The sequence below is a fragment of the Mytilus trossulus genome, chromosome 5 (genome assembly GCF_036588685.1).
Source record: "Mytilus trossulus isolate FHL-02 chromosome 5, PNRI_Mtr1.1.1.hap1, whole genome shotgun sequence".
Lineage (NCBI taxonomy): Eukaryota > Metazoa > Mollusca > Bivalvia > Mytilida > Mytilidae > Mytilus > Mytilus trossulus.
This window is the reverse complement of record NC_086377.1, coordinates 32,001,551-32,018,928: the sequence shown is the minus strand read 5'-3', so window position 1 is coordinate 32,018,928 and position 17,378 is coordinate 32,001,551. Positions and strand designations below refer to the sequence as shown.

General features: G+C 32.3%; 1 protein-coding gene across 1 annotated transcript; it reads left to right on the top strand.

Annotated features, from left to right (window-relative positions):
- Positions 1–5,674: 5,674 nt before the first annotated feature.
- LOC134718760 (uncharacterized) lies at positions 5,675–10,888 on the top strand. The gene is made up of 5 exons (XM_063581450.1): positions 5,675–5,792; positions 6,047–6,137; positions 8,493–8,686; positions 9,442–9,552; positions 10,177–10,888. The coding sequence occupies exons 2-5, from the start codon at positions 6,068–6,070 to the stop codon at positions 10,246–10,248; spliced, it is 447 nt and encodes a 148-aa protein (XP_063437520.1). The 5' UTR covers positions 5,675–5,792; positions 6,047–6,067; the 3' UTR covers positions 10,249–10,888.
- The last annotated feature ends 6,490 nt before the right edge of the window (positions 10,889–17,378 follow it).

Below are 17,378 nucleotides of genomic sequence, written 5' to 3'. Positions count from 1 at the left end.
AACAAAACACTATTGATAAACAAAAGACAGAGTTGTGCATCATGACAGTTATGAAAATAATCTCATATTACAAGATATAAAGAGTTTCGATTTTTTCAGTTTACAAGCAGACACCAACCGTGCTTGCAGTTTTGTATTTGTTTTCTTTTAGACAGAACTCACGTTACAGGATTGATTCTAATATATTTCTAGTAACAAATATTTTTCTTCGTTCAGAGCTACGATACATTGTAACTTATATAGTGATGGGCATGGTAATTATTGTTTATTTTATCTATCATTATCATGTAACCTTTCATGGATGTATAGTGTTTTTAGTAGTTTTTTAACAAAACAAAATCAAGTAAAGTTCTTCTTACAAAGTTATTCTCACTCCTAAACGTTGAAGCGCTCAAATTATCAACGGTTACTACAGAACTAATATGTTTGCTTTAAATATACATTTTTAGGTGGTTATCGTGTGTGCTAAATAGTTCATACTTCACAATATATTCAAAAGTAACCATATGTTTTTTTTTATTGCAAGTCAAAATATGTGTTTTGTAATTTCAAACCATGCGGACTCACTGATATTTCCTAATTTTGAAAATTACATTACACAGTGCAACTATACGGATTAGTGTTTAGATAAGTGTATCACATGGCAATAACGTAAAATTTGTCGTCTTCGCTGAAGTGTTTACTAGGAAGGGCAATAACTCATAAAGGGGTCAACTGACCTGATCCATTGTGTTGACTTATTTGTAAATCTTACTTAGCTGAACAGTATTGCTGTTTACTGTTTATCTCTATCTACAATATTATTCAAGATAATAACCAAAAACAAAAAAAAATCCTTAAAATTACCAATTCATATAGTTATATATAATTTATATAGTTATAAGCCTAAAAATGCATTTTACCCCTATTATCTATTATAAGCCATGGCGGCCATGTTGGTTGGTTGACCGGGTCACCGGACACAATTTTTAAACTAGATACCCCAATGATGTTTGTGGCCAAGTTTGGTTTAATTTAGCTCAGTAGTTTGAGATGAGAAGATTTTTGTAAAAGATTACTAAGATTTACGAAAAATGGTTTAAAATTGACTACAAAGGGCACTAACTCCTAAAGGGGTCAACTGACCATTTCAGTCGAGTTGACTTATTTGTAAATCTTAATTTTCTGAACATTATTGCTGTTTACTGTTTATCTCTATCTATAATATTATTCAAGATAATAACCAAAAACAGCAAAGTTTCATTAAAATTACCAATTTAGGGGCAGCAACCCAACAACGATTTGTTCGATTCATCTGAAATTTGCCGGGCAGATAGATCTTGACCTGATAAACAATTTAGTCATGTCAGATTTGCTCTAAATGCTTTAATTTATTAGTTATAAGCCAAAAACTGCATTTTACCCCTATTATCTATTTTAAGCCATGGCGGCCATGTTGGTTGGTTGACCGGGTCACCGGACACAATTTTTAAACTAGATACCCCAATGATATCTGTGGCCAAGTTTGGTTTAATTTAGCTCAGTAGTTTGAGATGAGAAGATTTTTGTAAAAGATTACTAAGATTTACGAAAAATGGTTAAAAATTGACTACAAAGGGCACTAACTCCTAAAGGGGTCAACTGACCATTTCAGTCGAGTTGACTTATTCGTAAATCTTACTTTTCTAAACATTATTGCTGTTTACTGTTTATCTCTTTCTATAATATTATTCAAGATAATAACCAAAAAACAGCAAAGTTTCATTAAAATTACCAATTTAGGGGCAGCAACCCAACAACAATTTGTTCGATTCATCTGAAATTTGCCGGGCAGATAGATCTTGACCTGATAAACAATTTAATCATGTCAGATTTGCTCTAAATGCTTTAATTTATTAGTTATAAGCCAAAAACTGCATTTTACCCCTATTATCTATTTTAAGCCATGGCGGCCATGTTGGTTGGTTGACCGGGTCACCGGACACAATTTAAAACTAGTTACCCCAATGATGTTTGTGACCAAGTTTGGTTTAATTTGGCTAAGTAGTTTGAGATGAGAAGATTTTTCTAAAAGATTACTAAGATTTACGAAAAATGGTTAAAAATTGACTACAAAGGGCACTAACTCCTAAAGGGGTCAACTGACCATTTCAGTAGTGTGACTTATTTGTAAATCTTACTTGTCTAAACATTATTGCTGTTTACTGTTTATCTCTATCTATAATATTATTCAAGATAATAACCAAAAAAAAGCAAAATTTCATTGAAATTACCAATTTAGGGGCAGCAACCCAACAACGGTTTGTTCGATTCATCTAAAATTTGCAGGGCAGATAGATCTTGACCTGATAAACAATTTAATCCTGTCAAATTTGCTCTAAATGCTTTAATTTTTTAGTTATAAGCCAAAACCTGCATTTTACCCCTATTATCTATTTTAAGCCATGGCGACCATGTTGGTTGGTTGAACGGGTCACCGGACACAATTTTTAAACTAAATACCCCAATAATGATTGTGGCTAAGTTTGGGTTAATTTGGCCCTGTAGTTTCAGAGAAGAAGATTTGTGTAAAAGATTACTAAGATTAACGAAAAATGGTTAAAAATTGACTAAAAAGGGCAATAACTCCTAAAGGGGTCAACTGACCATATTTGTCGTGTTGTCTTATTTGTAAATTGTATTTTGCTGAACATTATTGCCGTTTACAGTTTATCTCTATCTATAATATTATTCAAGATAATAACCAAAAACAGCAAAATTTCCTTTAAATTACCAATTCAGGGGCAGCAACCCAACAACGGATTGTTCGATTCATCTGAAAAGTTGAGGGTAGATAGATTTTGACCTAAAAAAAACAAAATAACCCCATGCTAGATTTGCTCTAAATGCTTTGGTTTTTTAGTTATAAGCCAAAATCTGCATTTTACCCCTATGTTTTATTTTTAGCCATAACGGCCATCTTGGTTGGTTGACCGGGTCACCGGACACAATTTTTAAACTAGATACCCCAATGATTATGTGGCCAAGTTCAGAGAAGAAGATTTTTGTAAAAGTTAACGACGACGGACGACGAAGTCGACAGACGACGGACGCAAAGTGATGGGAAAAGCTCACTTGGCCCTTCGGGCCAGGTGAGCTTAAAAGGAAATCAAATTGTAAGTCAGTAATCAATAAATTACTCACCGTATTCCATCTTGAGCGTTTCTGAATAAAATCTAATAAAAAAATTGAAAATTTAAACTTATTTTATACTTATAATTATAAGACATTTGAAATTTGACATTTGGGTTGATCACGTTTAGTTTCGTTAAAATTCATTGAGAATAAAGTTTAAGAATAAGAACTCACGTAGCACGTCTTGTGCATTTGAGAAAAGAGTTGTAAGTTACCAAATAATTTATAGCTCAGCAAAAGACCAGTTTAAATGATTTACACCTGTACTCAGCCACGTAAGAAAACCTTTTTTGATGTTTATTTTAAGTATTAGTTGAATTTAGAATCGTAATCTAAATGATCGTTTTATTTAATTTCATAGATAAGAAGCTTAAAAATATTGAATTGAGAAAAACTAAAATAGGTGTCTATATGCTTCGATTCGTCCTGTAAGCAAAATCAAAAGAATGAGAAGCGGTCGTTTGAAGTTTGTTTGACGGCACATAGTGTAAAAGTGTAAGGTATTTGGAACTGATTTTAGGAATGATTCATTGCGTACATGACATATGGAAAGTCAACAGATAGGTGCAGATATTTGTTTTACACATTTGGTGATATTGAGATTGACAAACAATTGTTTTAATTTGCATAAGGATAGTCTATTTGAAGATGTGTGTGATCAGGAAGACTTTCGTTATAATTATAATTGATTTCTTATCACCTACCAGTGTCACCAACAGATTTACAAATGAATTATTGGACACTGCATTGATGAGTTTATCCCAAAACATCTATGTATATTGTGGATTCACTTATTTTCGTGGGTACCAATTTTCGGGGATTGAGGAAAACTCGCATGTTCGTGGATATTTAATTTCGTGGTTTTGCAGAAGATTGCATGCAAGCCTATAATCAATTTGTCAATCGTTGAACACTTAATTTCGTGGTTCGCCTTTACCCAAGAAATCCACGAAAATTGGTATCCAACGAATACTAATGAATCCACAGTAGATGGTCTTGTTTATGATAAGCGAACCGGAAATACCCAGTCCAGTCAAGTGAAAAAACCATAAAGTAATACATTTATTTCCATTTTCAGGATCATAATTTATTCAATTTAAAACAATGTCGTCAATTTAAACATGTAGCCAAATAGTGAAGGTTACTTGTATGTGTTTAAGTTAAATAAAACGTAACCCTTGTAAAGTCATAAAGAGAAAACCTTCAACAATATAATTATCTGTTTGGTTTGAATTAAAGAATTGGAATAGGAAGAAGAAGGAAAAAAACACCAAGTGTGATATTAGTGTCAAACCTACAATGTTGTCAGAATATTTACCTCTTTATTTGTTTGGTTTACTCATTTGGATTTCGTTGCTCAGCTGCAGATCAGGTTTAATGTTACAAGTCCGAATTGAAAGTTAATTATGAAATTTCTACCTTTTCCTGGTCGACATCGGAAGTTATAAAACGGGTTCACCTATTTGCTATAAATAGATGTTACAATTATATTTCAACATTTATATACCTTTTAAAAAATTAACATAACAATCAACAAAAAAATAACTGAATGGCTGTTATAATTTACATAATACAGCTTTATCCGGATGTATGAATCATGATTTGAATAGTATTCTTATAATTGTTTGTAGAAGTTTGTTAAATTCTACAATCAAAAAATAACTTAGGCTGATGAAATAAAATCAATATACTGTACATAGACACCTTATATAACATTGGCGAAACATTTGTTTTTATCTTCAGTATGGAACCTTTTATTTTGAACATCAGCATATTAATCAGTTTGAATGATAGTTCTTTTATTGAAAATCGTGCTTCATTTTCTTCTCTTTATATCATAAGCCATCTTGGTAATCTTGCTTGTTTGCTGTTAACAGATTTATTTAACAAATGATTGTGTGTGATGAACACCACATATATTTATATTCTGGCGACAATTGCTTTATTAGAAGAGTTATCCGGAGTGTTGTTAGAAAAAAGGCGATCTTTGAAAGAAAACTTGCAAACCTAATGACAAGGAAATACGAAAATACAAATTAAACCCAAGGATATCAGCACAAACAAAACCATATACAAATAATATTAAAAAGATAAAGTTTTCAATAAATTATAATTTTCGTTAAATTGTCATTGAACATGTTGAATTCTATATCTAAATTTTTCTGGATACGATCACGATCTTCATAAATTTTATTAAGATTGATTTTTCTATACCTTATAGTGTTATACTAATTGAACCATGTTCTGAATTAAATGTCACATGATGTCATTTAAAATCAATAATGTAATTACTAAGGGGACCAATGAATTATTCCAATATAACTAACATTTAGGTTACAACGAAGAAAAGTACCATGTTTGAGTTTTACGTGAATTATATTGATATATAAACTGCGATTGATTATAATCAAATTTACTTAAATTATCATCTTCATAATTTAAGTACTTTACATACTAAGTAAATGCGTACATGTAAATATAAAATAACATACATAGTACAAACATGAATGTCGGATTTGCCGACACATCCTCGGTTTCCTTAGACATTTCCTACCTCATGGTATATACAGATACTGTGTCTGAAATCGTTAATTTTATCGTGTCAAGGAATATCTGAATTGTGGGGGAAAACTTTATTGGTAATTTGTATTTTACTATTTTATATCTTTTTTGGCGTGTCTTTTAATCAGTGAAACACTACTTAAATGGTAATAAAATGTTTGATTTTCGTCTGTATTTTCTTTCTGTTCAATAGTAAACTTCACGTGTTAATGGAATGCATATATCAATATGAGTTTAACTTACTTGAACAACTGTTATATTAAGATAAGCACCATTGAACTAAACTGTAAACAATAAACTGTATAACACACGAACTATATCATTATTTCAGACTGTAATATTTGTGATAGCGATGGATAGGAATGTATTGAATTTCTGTCGTCTTTCTGTCATCATCCTGTTGGCATCACAATTTCTTTGTTGTAAGTTGCATTATTTAACGTTTGACATTGATACATTGTTATATTAATTTTACATGTATTTTTCGTCCCCGAAGGTATCACCAGCCCAGTAGTCAGCACTTCGGTGTTGACATGAATTTCAATTATATGGTTATTTTTATAAATTTTCTGTTTACAAAAATTAGAATTTTTCGAAAAACTAAGGATTTTCTTACCCCAGGAGTAGATTAACTTAGCCGTATTTGGCACAACTTTTTGGAATTTGGGGTCATCAATGCTCTTTAACTTTGTATTTGTTTGTTTGTTTAACTATTTTGATCTGCGCGTCACTGATGAGTCTTATGCAGACGAAACGCGCGTCTGGCGTATAAAATTATTATCCTGTAACTTTTGATAACTATTTTCTAACATTATTAACTCTACATTGTTATACCAAACATGATATTTCTCACATCCGAAAAAAATATAATATATATCAGGATTGAAAATTTGTATTTACGCCAGATGTCGGTTTCGTCTACAAAAGACTCATCAGTGACGCTCGAATAAAACTCTTCTAAAGTTTGTAAACAGTTTTGAATAAATTCACTTTATATAAGTTCGATCTCTGAAAATTTTGAATTCCTGAATGTTTAAGAAAATTTTAATCCCTCTTAATAAATTTTAAAATAAAAGAGTATATCGTGTTCAATAATAAGAGATAATATGTATAGAAAGGAGACATTTTTACGATTTTTATAAGATATGAATATAAAAGCCACGTGTATAATAAAGTACCCAATCATTCATCTGTACTTGTAGGCAAATATGACATGTAAACATACCTTTCTTTCTAAATTGAAAACCCGCGTATAATCGGCGAATAATATTTTTTTTAACAGCTGAACATAGATTATAGTTTGACCAAAAAAGTCGACATAAAATAATAACATTGAATACAGGTTTAATAACACTTAATCTTGAAATACATTTACATTTATATGCTCTTATATTGGACCAAAGTATTTTCAATACCAAGTTATAGAAATGATGAATCAATATGTCATATAAACTTCCAATATTATCAATGTTAGTTCACCGATCGGGCGGACCTTATGTTTTAATTTGAATAAGTACAGTCCTTTTGAAGATGTGTGTGATAAGGATGATTGTCGTTATAATTAGTATCGAATTTTATTCACCTATCATTGTCACCAAAGCATATTCAAAAGAAACTGAGTGTATGATATGGTACGAATCAATTCATTGGTGAGTGTATCCCAAAACTCCTGTCTATAGATGGACTGATCTTAACTAAGCGAACTTCTTTAAGCTGGGGTCACACATTCACGATTTTTACTACCGTTCTTGACAGGACCATTCCCGATTAAAATTTATTAAAAGTCTGATCAAGATCCTGTGAATCGTGGATGGAAATTCAAACTTAAATTAAAATTTGTAAAAAAAATAATTTGATCACGACAACAATCAGATAGTGTTCAGGGGTCACCGATATTCAACCGTTTCTAAGCGAATAAGTCCCGATAATCCCGTTCTGAATCCGCTCCTAATCCGATTTGTATTTTTCGCCAGGTAAAATTCGACCGAGTCTGTCACGACTGCGTCCCGACTCTACCGAATGTAATCCGACTGAGATCGGACAGTGACCAGACAGTGAACCGACGCTGACGGAAGTTATTTGTTCGAAAACTGTCGGCATGTTCGGGATGATCAGGTACTGTCGGAACGTAATCCTATCACGGTCCGCTCTATCGCATTGCAAACGGCTTTGTCTGGTCTCAGTCGTATTGTATTCTGTAGTTGTCGGGACTCTGATGTGGGTATCATTGACGAATTTCGTATTAATAACGGGACTGTTTCGGAACGGTTTTGGCAAAAAACGGTTCGCAATCGACAAGATCTGGATGCAATCTGGACTCAATCGGCAGAAAAACAGCTATGAAAAATTACTCCGGATCATTCCCGTTCTACAGGACACCGTCCAGAATACACAAGACATTGTTAGGAATTCGATCTGATACAGCAGAATCTGTCACGACATAGCCACGATTGTAATCCGATTAGACAAAATCGGCTGAGTTGCCCCGAATGTTACGGGACGCACCTAACTGTCGGGATGCTTTGCCGAACTATTCGGACCCTTCCCGATCCGTAGGAATCTGTTACGAACTAAAACGAATGCGTTCAGACAATGATAGGACATTCCAGATAATTGAGGATACCAATCCAACTTTTTTACTTTTCGTATCGTATTGCTGTCTGATCTCAAACGGGAGCAATAATCGGCAATGTGTGAACCCCCTTATAAACCCCGCCAGGTAAAGTGAAATGAATCTAGTAATACAATATACATGAAATTTGAAATTGTCTTTTCAGATCACAACTTCCAAAAACCTGACTATGCATTTGATTTAGACTTTGCAGGAAATGCAATTGAAGGCTTTGTTGATTCTGGAGTAACAGAAGGATCTAAAGTTCGTGTTAAACCTGTTAAAGGTCGCCAGTTCTTAGAAGACGGAGAGGTTGTGAAATATCTACAAGTAAAAGTCCGATCAGGAAACTTTACTGGGGTAGGTTTGTTTTTGATGAAACTTTTCCATCTATTTTGTTTTTTAAACTGAAAACAACACGTTAAAGAAATTCCAGCGTCCGACGCCCTGTTCTAGATTTACCTTCATCAGGAACGCTCAAAGCCAAACATTTGAAATCTGAAGATATGTAAGTACCGAAACCATTGGAGAGCTATATGTCAAAAATACCTAAAATAAATAGCCAAATTCATCTAAAGCCAACTTTGCCTGAGGGAGTTGAACCTTGGTTTCTTAATACTTTCAAAATTAAAAAACGGACAATTTTAGTAAAGATGGTTAAATCATGTCAGTACTAAAGTACTCCATACTGAACTGATACCCTTTAAATTAAACAAAATTATTTTAAGTTATAACCGAATAATATCGGTATTCAGTAAAAAATATTGATACAATCCACGGTTACGAATCTGGGGTAATTGACTTATAGAATGATACAGTATCACTAAAGCTAACCTTTAAACCAACATTGTAGACTTGATGCACAGAGTCAAATCGAACACTGACAAAAACTAAATGAAAAATTTCCATTAAAATCCCAAACTTTAAAAATAAAATTAAAAGAAAAGCAAACCTCTGGAAGAAAGCTTTTGTAATGGAGAATTTGGTAACTTCATTTTATTAAACAAAAGCCAATTACCAAACAGGAATCAAGATAATTGACGTCTTAAAATACTTTAAAAGACAGCAATCGATGTATTCTAAAATTAAATGGATTCCCTTAACTATGCTTGAAGGATGAAGAATACGTTGTAGAAAACACCAACGCATTCAGGGTTGATGAAAAGGGCTACATCATAGTGAATAACACAGAAACATTCAACCACTTTAGGTTTTTTGAATTTTATGTAAGTATTGTAAATATGACAAAGAGACAAAACTATTTATTGAAATATTCTTACATAAACAATGAAAACAATTATCCTAGAAGACAGCTGTGCGCAATACAAAATAAATTCAACCAGTTGAAACATTAGTAGTTTACGTGCTATGGTTCTAAATGATAACAAATAGTTAGAAAAAAAAACCAGTACATTTATAGTTGTAAACGTCCAAAACATGCTAAAAGTGGATATTTTTCTATCTATATTTAATAAGTAGATGTGGTATGATTACCAATGAGACAACGTGTACGGCACAAAATGTAAATAATTACAACGGAAAAAAAATAAAAGATTAACAAAAAAACAAACGAAAACAAATGATATATTTATAGCAACGATCGACAACAATTGAGTTGTAGGCTCTTAAAATGGGACAGATACATACAGAAAGAGGCGGATTAAACATACTTTTGGCCGACCAATCCTCAATTGATCTGTTATATTTTGTTTTTGTATCCTTATTTTTTTTTACTACACTCATGTAAAATTATAAATATTTAGCCGTATTCCTTATCAATGATCCAAAAGAAGAAAGGTAACTGCTTGAAAAGAAAACAATGTAATAATTTAACTTTGTATTTTATACAGGTTATAATGTTCAGACTTGCTGATATAGTTTCCGATCCAGTACCGTTTATTGTTGAGGTCTTTAAACATTAAAAACATTTTTTTTTTATCTTAAATTAAAATATGTGTTTTTTAATGTCATACACTTTGACCTAAACATTTGTTTGTTTATACAAATAGTATGTCATTGGTATTTATTTACCCGTTTCAGTTCAGAAACACACAATGAATTTGCATTTATTTACAGGTAATATTATATCCTATATAATAGCAATGTTTATGTTTTATATAAAAAAGAACATGGAGTACGATTGCCAATGAGATACCGTATAGCGGGTTATTTTCGCGGGTGTAAAATTTCGCAATTTTCATTGAACAAGGTATACGAAATATTTTGGCGGTTATTATTTTGGCGGATTAAAAACTTGTATTCATACCTTTGTATGTACACCTTTAATTTGGCGGAACTTATTTTGGCGATTTTCTTCTATCCGCAAAAATAAGCGAAAATTTGCACCCCGCGAAAATAACCCGCTATACGGTACCTCTCCATCAGACACCAACATGACACTGAAATGAACAGCTGTATGTCGTCATACGGACAGCAACCATGAGCAAAGCGTATACCGCATAGTCAGCTATAAAAAGCGTCGAAATGCCAAATGTAAATAGAATTCTTATTAAACTTATGTCGGTGTTTTTTCCACTCAAATATACGATTTTAATACAATTGCATACCTCTTATTTGTATATTGCGTATGCTCTCATGGCACAATTCAAACAAACCTGACAATCCTTATTTCATATCTTCAATAAAATGTGTTGTTGGGCGGCAGACAAACAGTTTTTGCAACCAAAGGATATTTATAGGACGACGTTGTCATACAAATGTACATATAAATGAACTTATATTGCCTCATTATATGTTTTGTCTTGACAAGCGACGTTGTAAATTAACTCCTTCAATTACGTCTTAACGATCAATGGACGAGTTTAGTATTGATGGGTGTTTTGTTCTTATCAATACTTTACGTGAATGATTAATGTTTGTGTAATGCTGAAAAAAAACAATTATTAGTAAAACAAACATGACAAAGAAAAAGGGAAAATAGTAAATGGAACTAACAACTTCATGTGAAACAGTGTTGGAATTATTCCGACTTGCAGTAACAATCATACCAAAGTGGATCCGTTTAGCTAGTCAAAATGCGGACGTTAAATTACTTTTTTTAGGAAAAAAGGGTGCTACGATATATGCACGTTGAATAGCCAATCATCAACTCTTTAAGTTTACTAAGGAGGACTGTTGCGGGGCAACACATAGCCAATCCAGATCTTGGGTTTTCATCTAATGTTTAATGTTGGTAAACTGGTGCTTCCCAACATGCTAAAAAGCCTAGTAACAACTCTTTAATCATCATTGGTGGCCTGTTGCGATCTAACATTTCTGTCTCTCATTACTATATGATTTCATCCCTGGTTTATTTTGGGTAGAATGGGGCTTAAAATGTAAGTGCTTCGTGGAGTTTGCGGGAGGTTAAAAAGCATAACAACAACTATATGAGGTAGCATGACCGGCTTGTTGGAAGGCCAAATCTCTGTCCCTCCAGACCATTTGATATGTATGAGTAAATGTGTATGTTTCCATATGTAGGTGATATGTATCGTTTTTCGATGATTTTGTATTTTGTTTGTGTTTTTTAACGGTGTTACTTTTTATTGGAAAGAACTGGTTTTTATTTTCCAACTTGATATTGTCTTTTACAAATATCAACAATGTTACTTCATACCAATACGCATCGACATGTGTCAATTAAAACAGCTTTTCGTGAAATAATCATTGCTCCGAATGTTTTAACTGTTAGTAAGACTCCGTCAGATGAAAAAAAGGTTGTCAACATTGTTTTCTCACGAAATAATTCAAAATTTGGTGACTATATTGAACGCATCTATCTCTTCAAACTAGAGATATTAATGATATAATAAATACAATTAAGTCTGTCTCATATCTTGACTTACATCTAGGAATTGACAGTAAGGGTCCGTTAAAAATAAAACTTAATGACAAAAGAGATGTTTACAGCTTTCTAATTGTGAACTGTTCATTTCTAAGTAGCAACATTCTAGCAGCAACTGCATACATATCCCAGTCGATACGATATTCCCGTACTTGTATGTACTATCATAATGTTCTTGGTAGAGGGGTGCTGCTCACAAGGAAGGTATTAAACCAAGAGTTCCAAATTGTGAAGTTGAAATCATCCCTTCGTAAATTTTACGGACGCCATCACGAGTTAGTTGACCGTTATGGAACAACCGTTTCACAGATGATCACCCCTGTTTTTTTTGTGGGGTTCGTGTTGCGTATTCTTTGTTTTTTATAAGGCGTTTGTCTGTTTGTCTTTTTCATTTTCAGCCATGGCGTTGTCAGTTTATTTTCGATTTATGAGTTTGACTATCTTTCTGGTATCTTTTATCCCTCTTTTAAGTACAATACATGTATTTGTCTATACAAGCTTATTTTTCAATTTTATTTTCAACCAATAATGTTGCCTTCTGTGTTCATATCTTCTTCCTCACATATGAATAAATCATGGTCGTCGCAGTCCACATCATGCCATTTATAATGATCGTCTGCATAAAGAAAAACGCAGTGTTCATCGTTGCCCTGATGATCTGGCTGATTATCACCCCAATTTGTAAAGTTAGGTTTTGTAGCGCTTTGTACCCATTCCCAATTATCAAGAGCTGCCTCGTCAGTTAGGCCAATGAAATAATTATAATTGTTGTCTATGAAAAATAAAAATAAATTTCTTTAAGCAAAATAAAATGTGTTGTATTTACTGAATCAGTAGTGATATTTATCTGTAAATCGGATATTCCAGACATCAACTAAGATTAATAAACAATGCAAAGAAGATGATTGGTGTACAGTGACCAAACCGCTTCTTTTATATAAAACAGAAAGTTGTAGAGCATGTTTAATATTTGGAAAGCAATTCATTTTATTATTAAGTCAAGCGTATTTAACACATATTTGTTGATTTCATGTATCTTCTCGAATTGTTAGAGTTTGGGTTGATAAATATCATACCATAGCCGTGCAATAACTTGATGTATTCATTTTCCAAATTGGTTAACAACACGTTTTAGTTTAAGAACGATAACCTTAGTTGTATTTGGCACACTTTTTTGGAATTGAGGGTCTTCAATGCTCTTTAATTTTGTACTTGTTTGGCTTTTCAACAATTTTGATCTGAGCGTCACTGATTAGTTTTGTGTAGACGAAACGCGCGTTAAGCGTATTGAATTATGATTCTGGTACATTTAATAACTGTTATACGGATTTAATAAGGAATTCAAGTCATACTTTGAGTTATGAAATATATTAAGTTGACCGACCCGAAGAAAACTCTGTAAATCAAACAATATTTAACTCGTATATTAGACTTCGAATAAGCAAAAAGCCAGTTATTTTGTAGAAATGTGAAAATATGTGTTTTTAGCTATACACAAGTGCATGGATATAATAACCATTTGCATGCCTCAATCGAGCGTTGTCCTGCAAAAATCTGTTTGTCTCAGCATCTTGTATTTCCGCCAAATGTCCACCAAAAACACGACATCGAAACTGAAATGAAAAAAGTATAACTAATGAGGCTTTCTCATTGAATCATATTTGCACTTCAAGTGTTTTAAGTCTTTACTGAACATTTGAAATAGTCTTGATCATGTTATAAAGAGTCTAAGTTACTTTATACATGTTGTCGTTTGTTAGTCCAAAGCTATTTAAACATATTGAAGGATCCGGATGAAATTTACAAAACAGGGCTATGCGGTATGGGCTTTGCTTATTGTTGACGACCGTAATATAACAATGTCTATTTCCTGACTTGGTACAGGACATTTTAATAAAAAGAATTTTGGGTTGAACCTGTTTTTTTGGAATACCACACCTCCTGTTTTTATGGCAATGATAAATATAACATTTAAAAATGACAGTACATGTATCACATGATATGCATGACTACATAACTAATAAATGGGAGGACATATAGGATAGAGAAACACACGAACAATAGCTAACAAAAGGTGCCAGGTTTTTAATTAAATAATTTATTTTTATTATCTAGCTATGTCGGTATTTCTACTAAATCAAACTGTAAATCAATTATAGCGTATACCTTTAAGGGCACCAAACTAAAATCTTATAAATTAACTGAATGATTAATTACCTTTAACATAACACACGCGTCGGATTTTAAATATGATATTTAACAAGGTTGATTTAACAGTCTGCAGGGAGACATGTAATCATACCCGGACACATCCGAGTCGACCAGTTATTATGTTCGCTTTTACTATTAGATGTTGCGTGCTTAGCGGAAAAACGGCAAATACCAATTTCAAAGTATTTGGTAACCCCAGCAATGTATAACGCAGTTGAAACGTGCTACATTGCTAATACAAACCTTCTTAAACACATGTTAAAAGTAATTTATATCTTTGAAATTGTTTTAAAGTCTATAACAGGTATTTTATATAGATTATTGTAAGCAGACCTTGACTATAATCTCTATCAAGTATTCATTAATGTCTCTTTCAACAAAACAGCCGTTTCAAATTGGTAGTGAAGAATTTCTTTTGTGTAGCGACATTACCGCCATTTAATACTTACAAAAATGCCTATTCCAAGTAAGGAATATGAAAGTAGTTGTCCATTTGTTTGATGTGTTGCGGCTTTTGATTTTGTCATTTGATTATGGAATTTCCGTTTTGAATTTTCCTCGGAGTTCAGTTTGTTTGTGATTTTACTTTTTTCTTTTCGCATGATTGTTATATTTGAACCGTAAGAACGTAATAACATTTTTTTATCGATAAATCACAAGACCGTCTTTATTGTTCGAAACCAGTGCATTACCTCTGCATTTGTCCAACTTTCCTCTTCTGTAGAAAACATATAACATCTATCCCGGAAATGCATCCAACCATGTCGGCATCCTTCATCCAGTAAAACTGAACAAAAGGGAATATTAACTTATAGGCAAAATTTCAAATGCAATTTTTAAGTAAAAAGAAATCATAACAGGAGAAATTTACAATATATAAGAATAATCAAACTGCAGAATGTTAGTCATTTATATTTGCTATCCATAGGTCCAAAATTATTGCAAAGTTGTAAAATTGAAAATAAGGAAAACATTTATGTTTTGTTTAAACAGACATCGAATAAATGTTGAATATTATCATGGTGATTTGATTAACAATTATAGTGAATACATTCTTCTTACAAAAACGCCTTACACACTAAATGTATACCGGGAGGCTAACATACAATCAAAGGTGACATCATACAACTAGGATCAACATATAATGATTCAGTGTGAGTTTTTTGATAACTGTAACACTTATAACCAAAACTGTCCACAACAAACCCACCATCAAACTGATAAACGTAATTCCTTAACCCACGATCTGCAACTACTTCTTTACAGAAATTTATACTCTAGCGAATCCAATAATATCATTATCCATTTATAAGATTTGTGTACAAATTGATACATTTCTGATGATTTTTACTCACGTGCAGATGAAAATGAGAAAACTCAGAGCCTTAGGAATCTTAATAATTGAGACATGTCCAAATGATCCAAAGATAACCGCAATATATATAGGTTCAATATATAGTAGTACAAACAACACAGAATTAGATCACTAATACAGAAATACCTGACATATTAGATATTAACTAATCCTTGAGATTGAAAGTCCTTGAACTTGTGCCGCTTGGTATTGTCTTCTAATAATATATAATGGATACAGATAAATTGCATATCAAATTATATATATGGTCTCAAGGTTTACAAACGCATCTAATATGTACTATAGATAGTTTGCTTTTTTATATTTACATTATTCTTTTGTTTGAATCCCACTGTATGCTGACGAACACCGTATGTCTCTCTACAATTTACACCATGCATCGAATATTTGTACGGGGTGCTGGCTTAATGAAGATTTACTGGTTTTGAGAAATAAGATGTAAATATTAATTTTATAGCATATTTAACTTCTATTCTCTATTTCATATAACACACAAGGTTGATTAAAATATAAAAATATGGTTTTCTGCATTTATCCAGTCCATCAAACTAGTTGATACATATTAAACACAGAGAGACAATATGCAATCTTTTGAATGCAACATATGTACAATATTAATATAATATAATGTGTAGCTATTGAAAAAGGATAGTAAACGTTTCGATTGAACAAAAAATGAAACGTACATAGATGGAGAGTTGTCTCATTGGCACTCACACCACATCTTCCTATATCTATAGATAAAAAAAAAATGTACGCCAGTCATGCAATGGGGTCACTTTTTTTTAAAATGTAATGGATATTGCTATGGAAAATGCTCACAACTCTTCCCTATTAGAAATAACAAAAAAACAATAAACACCCACCATTTTTGCATAATTGCAGTTAAAATCGAGCATGTCTTCAACTGTCATTGTTTTAATTGCGGAACTCTGGATAAAATAACACACTTGGAAATTCTACACATACAAGTACACTTACGAATCAGGAGATCCTGGAAAAACCAAAAACCGGTTCTAATCTCCTTTAGTGTTAATCCAAAGGATGAAAACTAGGATCTTCAATCCTTATATTGATTTCCTTAGCTTCAAAAGAATCCTTATAAGGAAAGGTTTATTGCCATACTCACAACAGTTAAGGAAAGACTTGGGAAATATTCGGAAAACGGCATATTCAAGAACTGGTGGTATTCAGATGTAGATACTGAAATATTCATAAGGGTTATTGGTGAATTTACAATCTCAATCTTTAAAACATTGTACCAATATTAAAACCTTTGATTTTTCAACTCTTCATACCACTATTTCACATACTTAACTTAAAGCTGGACTGAAAGAACTCGTCAGCTTATGTTTCTTTACAAAAAAAAAGGGCACTAGACGTTTTAAATATCTAGTTTTATGCAGGAATTCAGCCTATTTTGTGAAAAATCACACAGTCAAGCAAAAATACACCGAAGAGGATATCACTGCCATGCTTGACTTTTTAATTGACAAGATATGTGTTGAATTTGAAGGTTTGATCTTCCAATAGACTATTGGAATTCCAATGAGTACCAAATAAGCTTTTCTACTAGCAGATTTGTTTATGTATTCCTATGAAGCAAAATTTATTCAAGT

What these genes read in the sequence shown, in the direction of transcription:
- LOC134718760 (XM_063581450.1), top strand. Translation starts at nt 6,068, where the DNA reads ATGGATAGGAATGTATTGAATTTCTGTCGTCTTTCTGTCATCATCCTG. An exon ending in GATCAGGAAACTTTACTGGG is followed by an intron (nt 8,687 to 9,441) that starts GTAGGTTTGTTT and finishes CTATGCTTGAAG; the next exon opens with GATGAAGAATACGTTGTAGA. An exon ending in TTAGGTTTTTTGAATTTTAT is followed by an intron (nt 9,553 to 10,176) that starts GTAAGTATTGTA and finishes TATTTTATACAG; the next exon opens with GTTATAATGTTCAGACTTGC.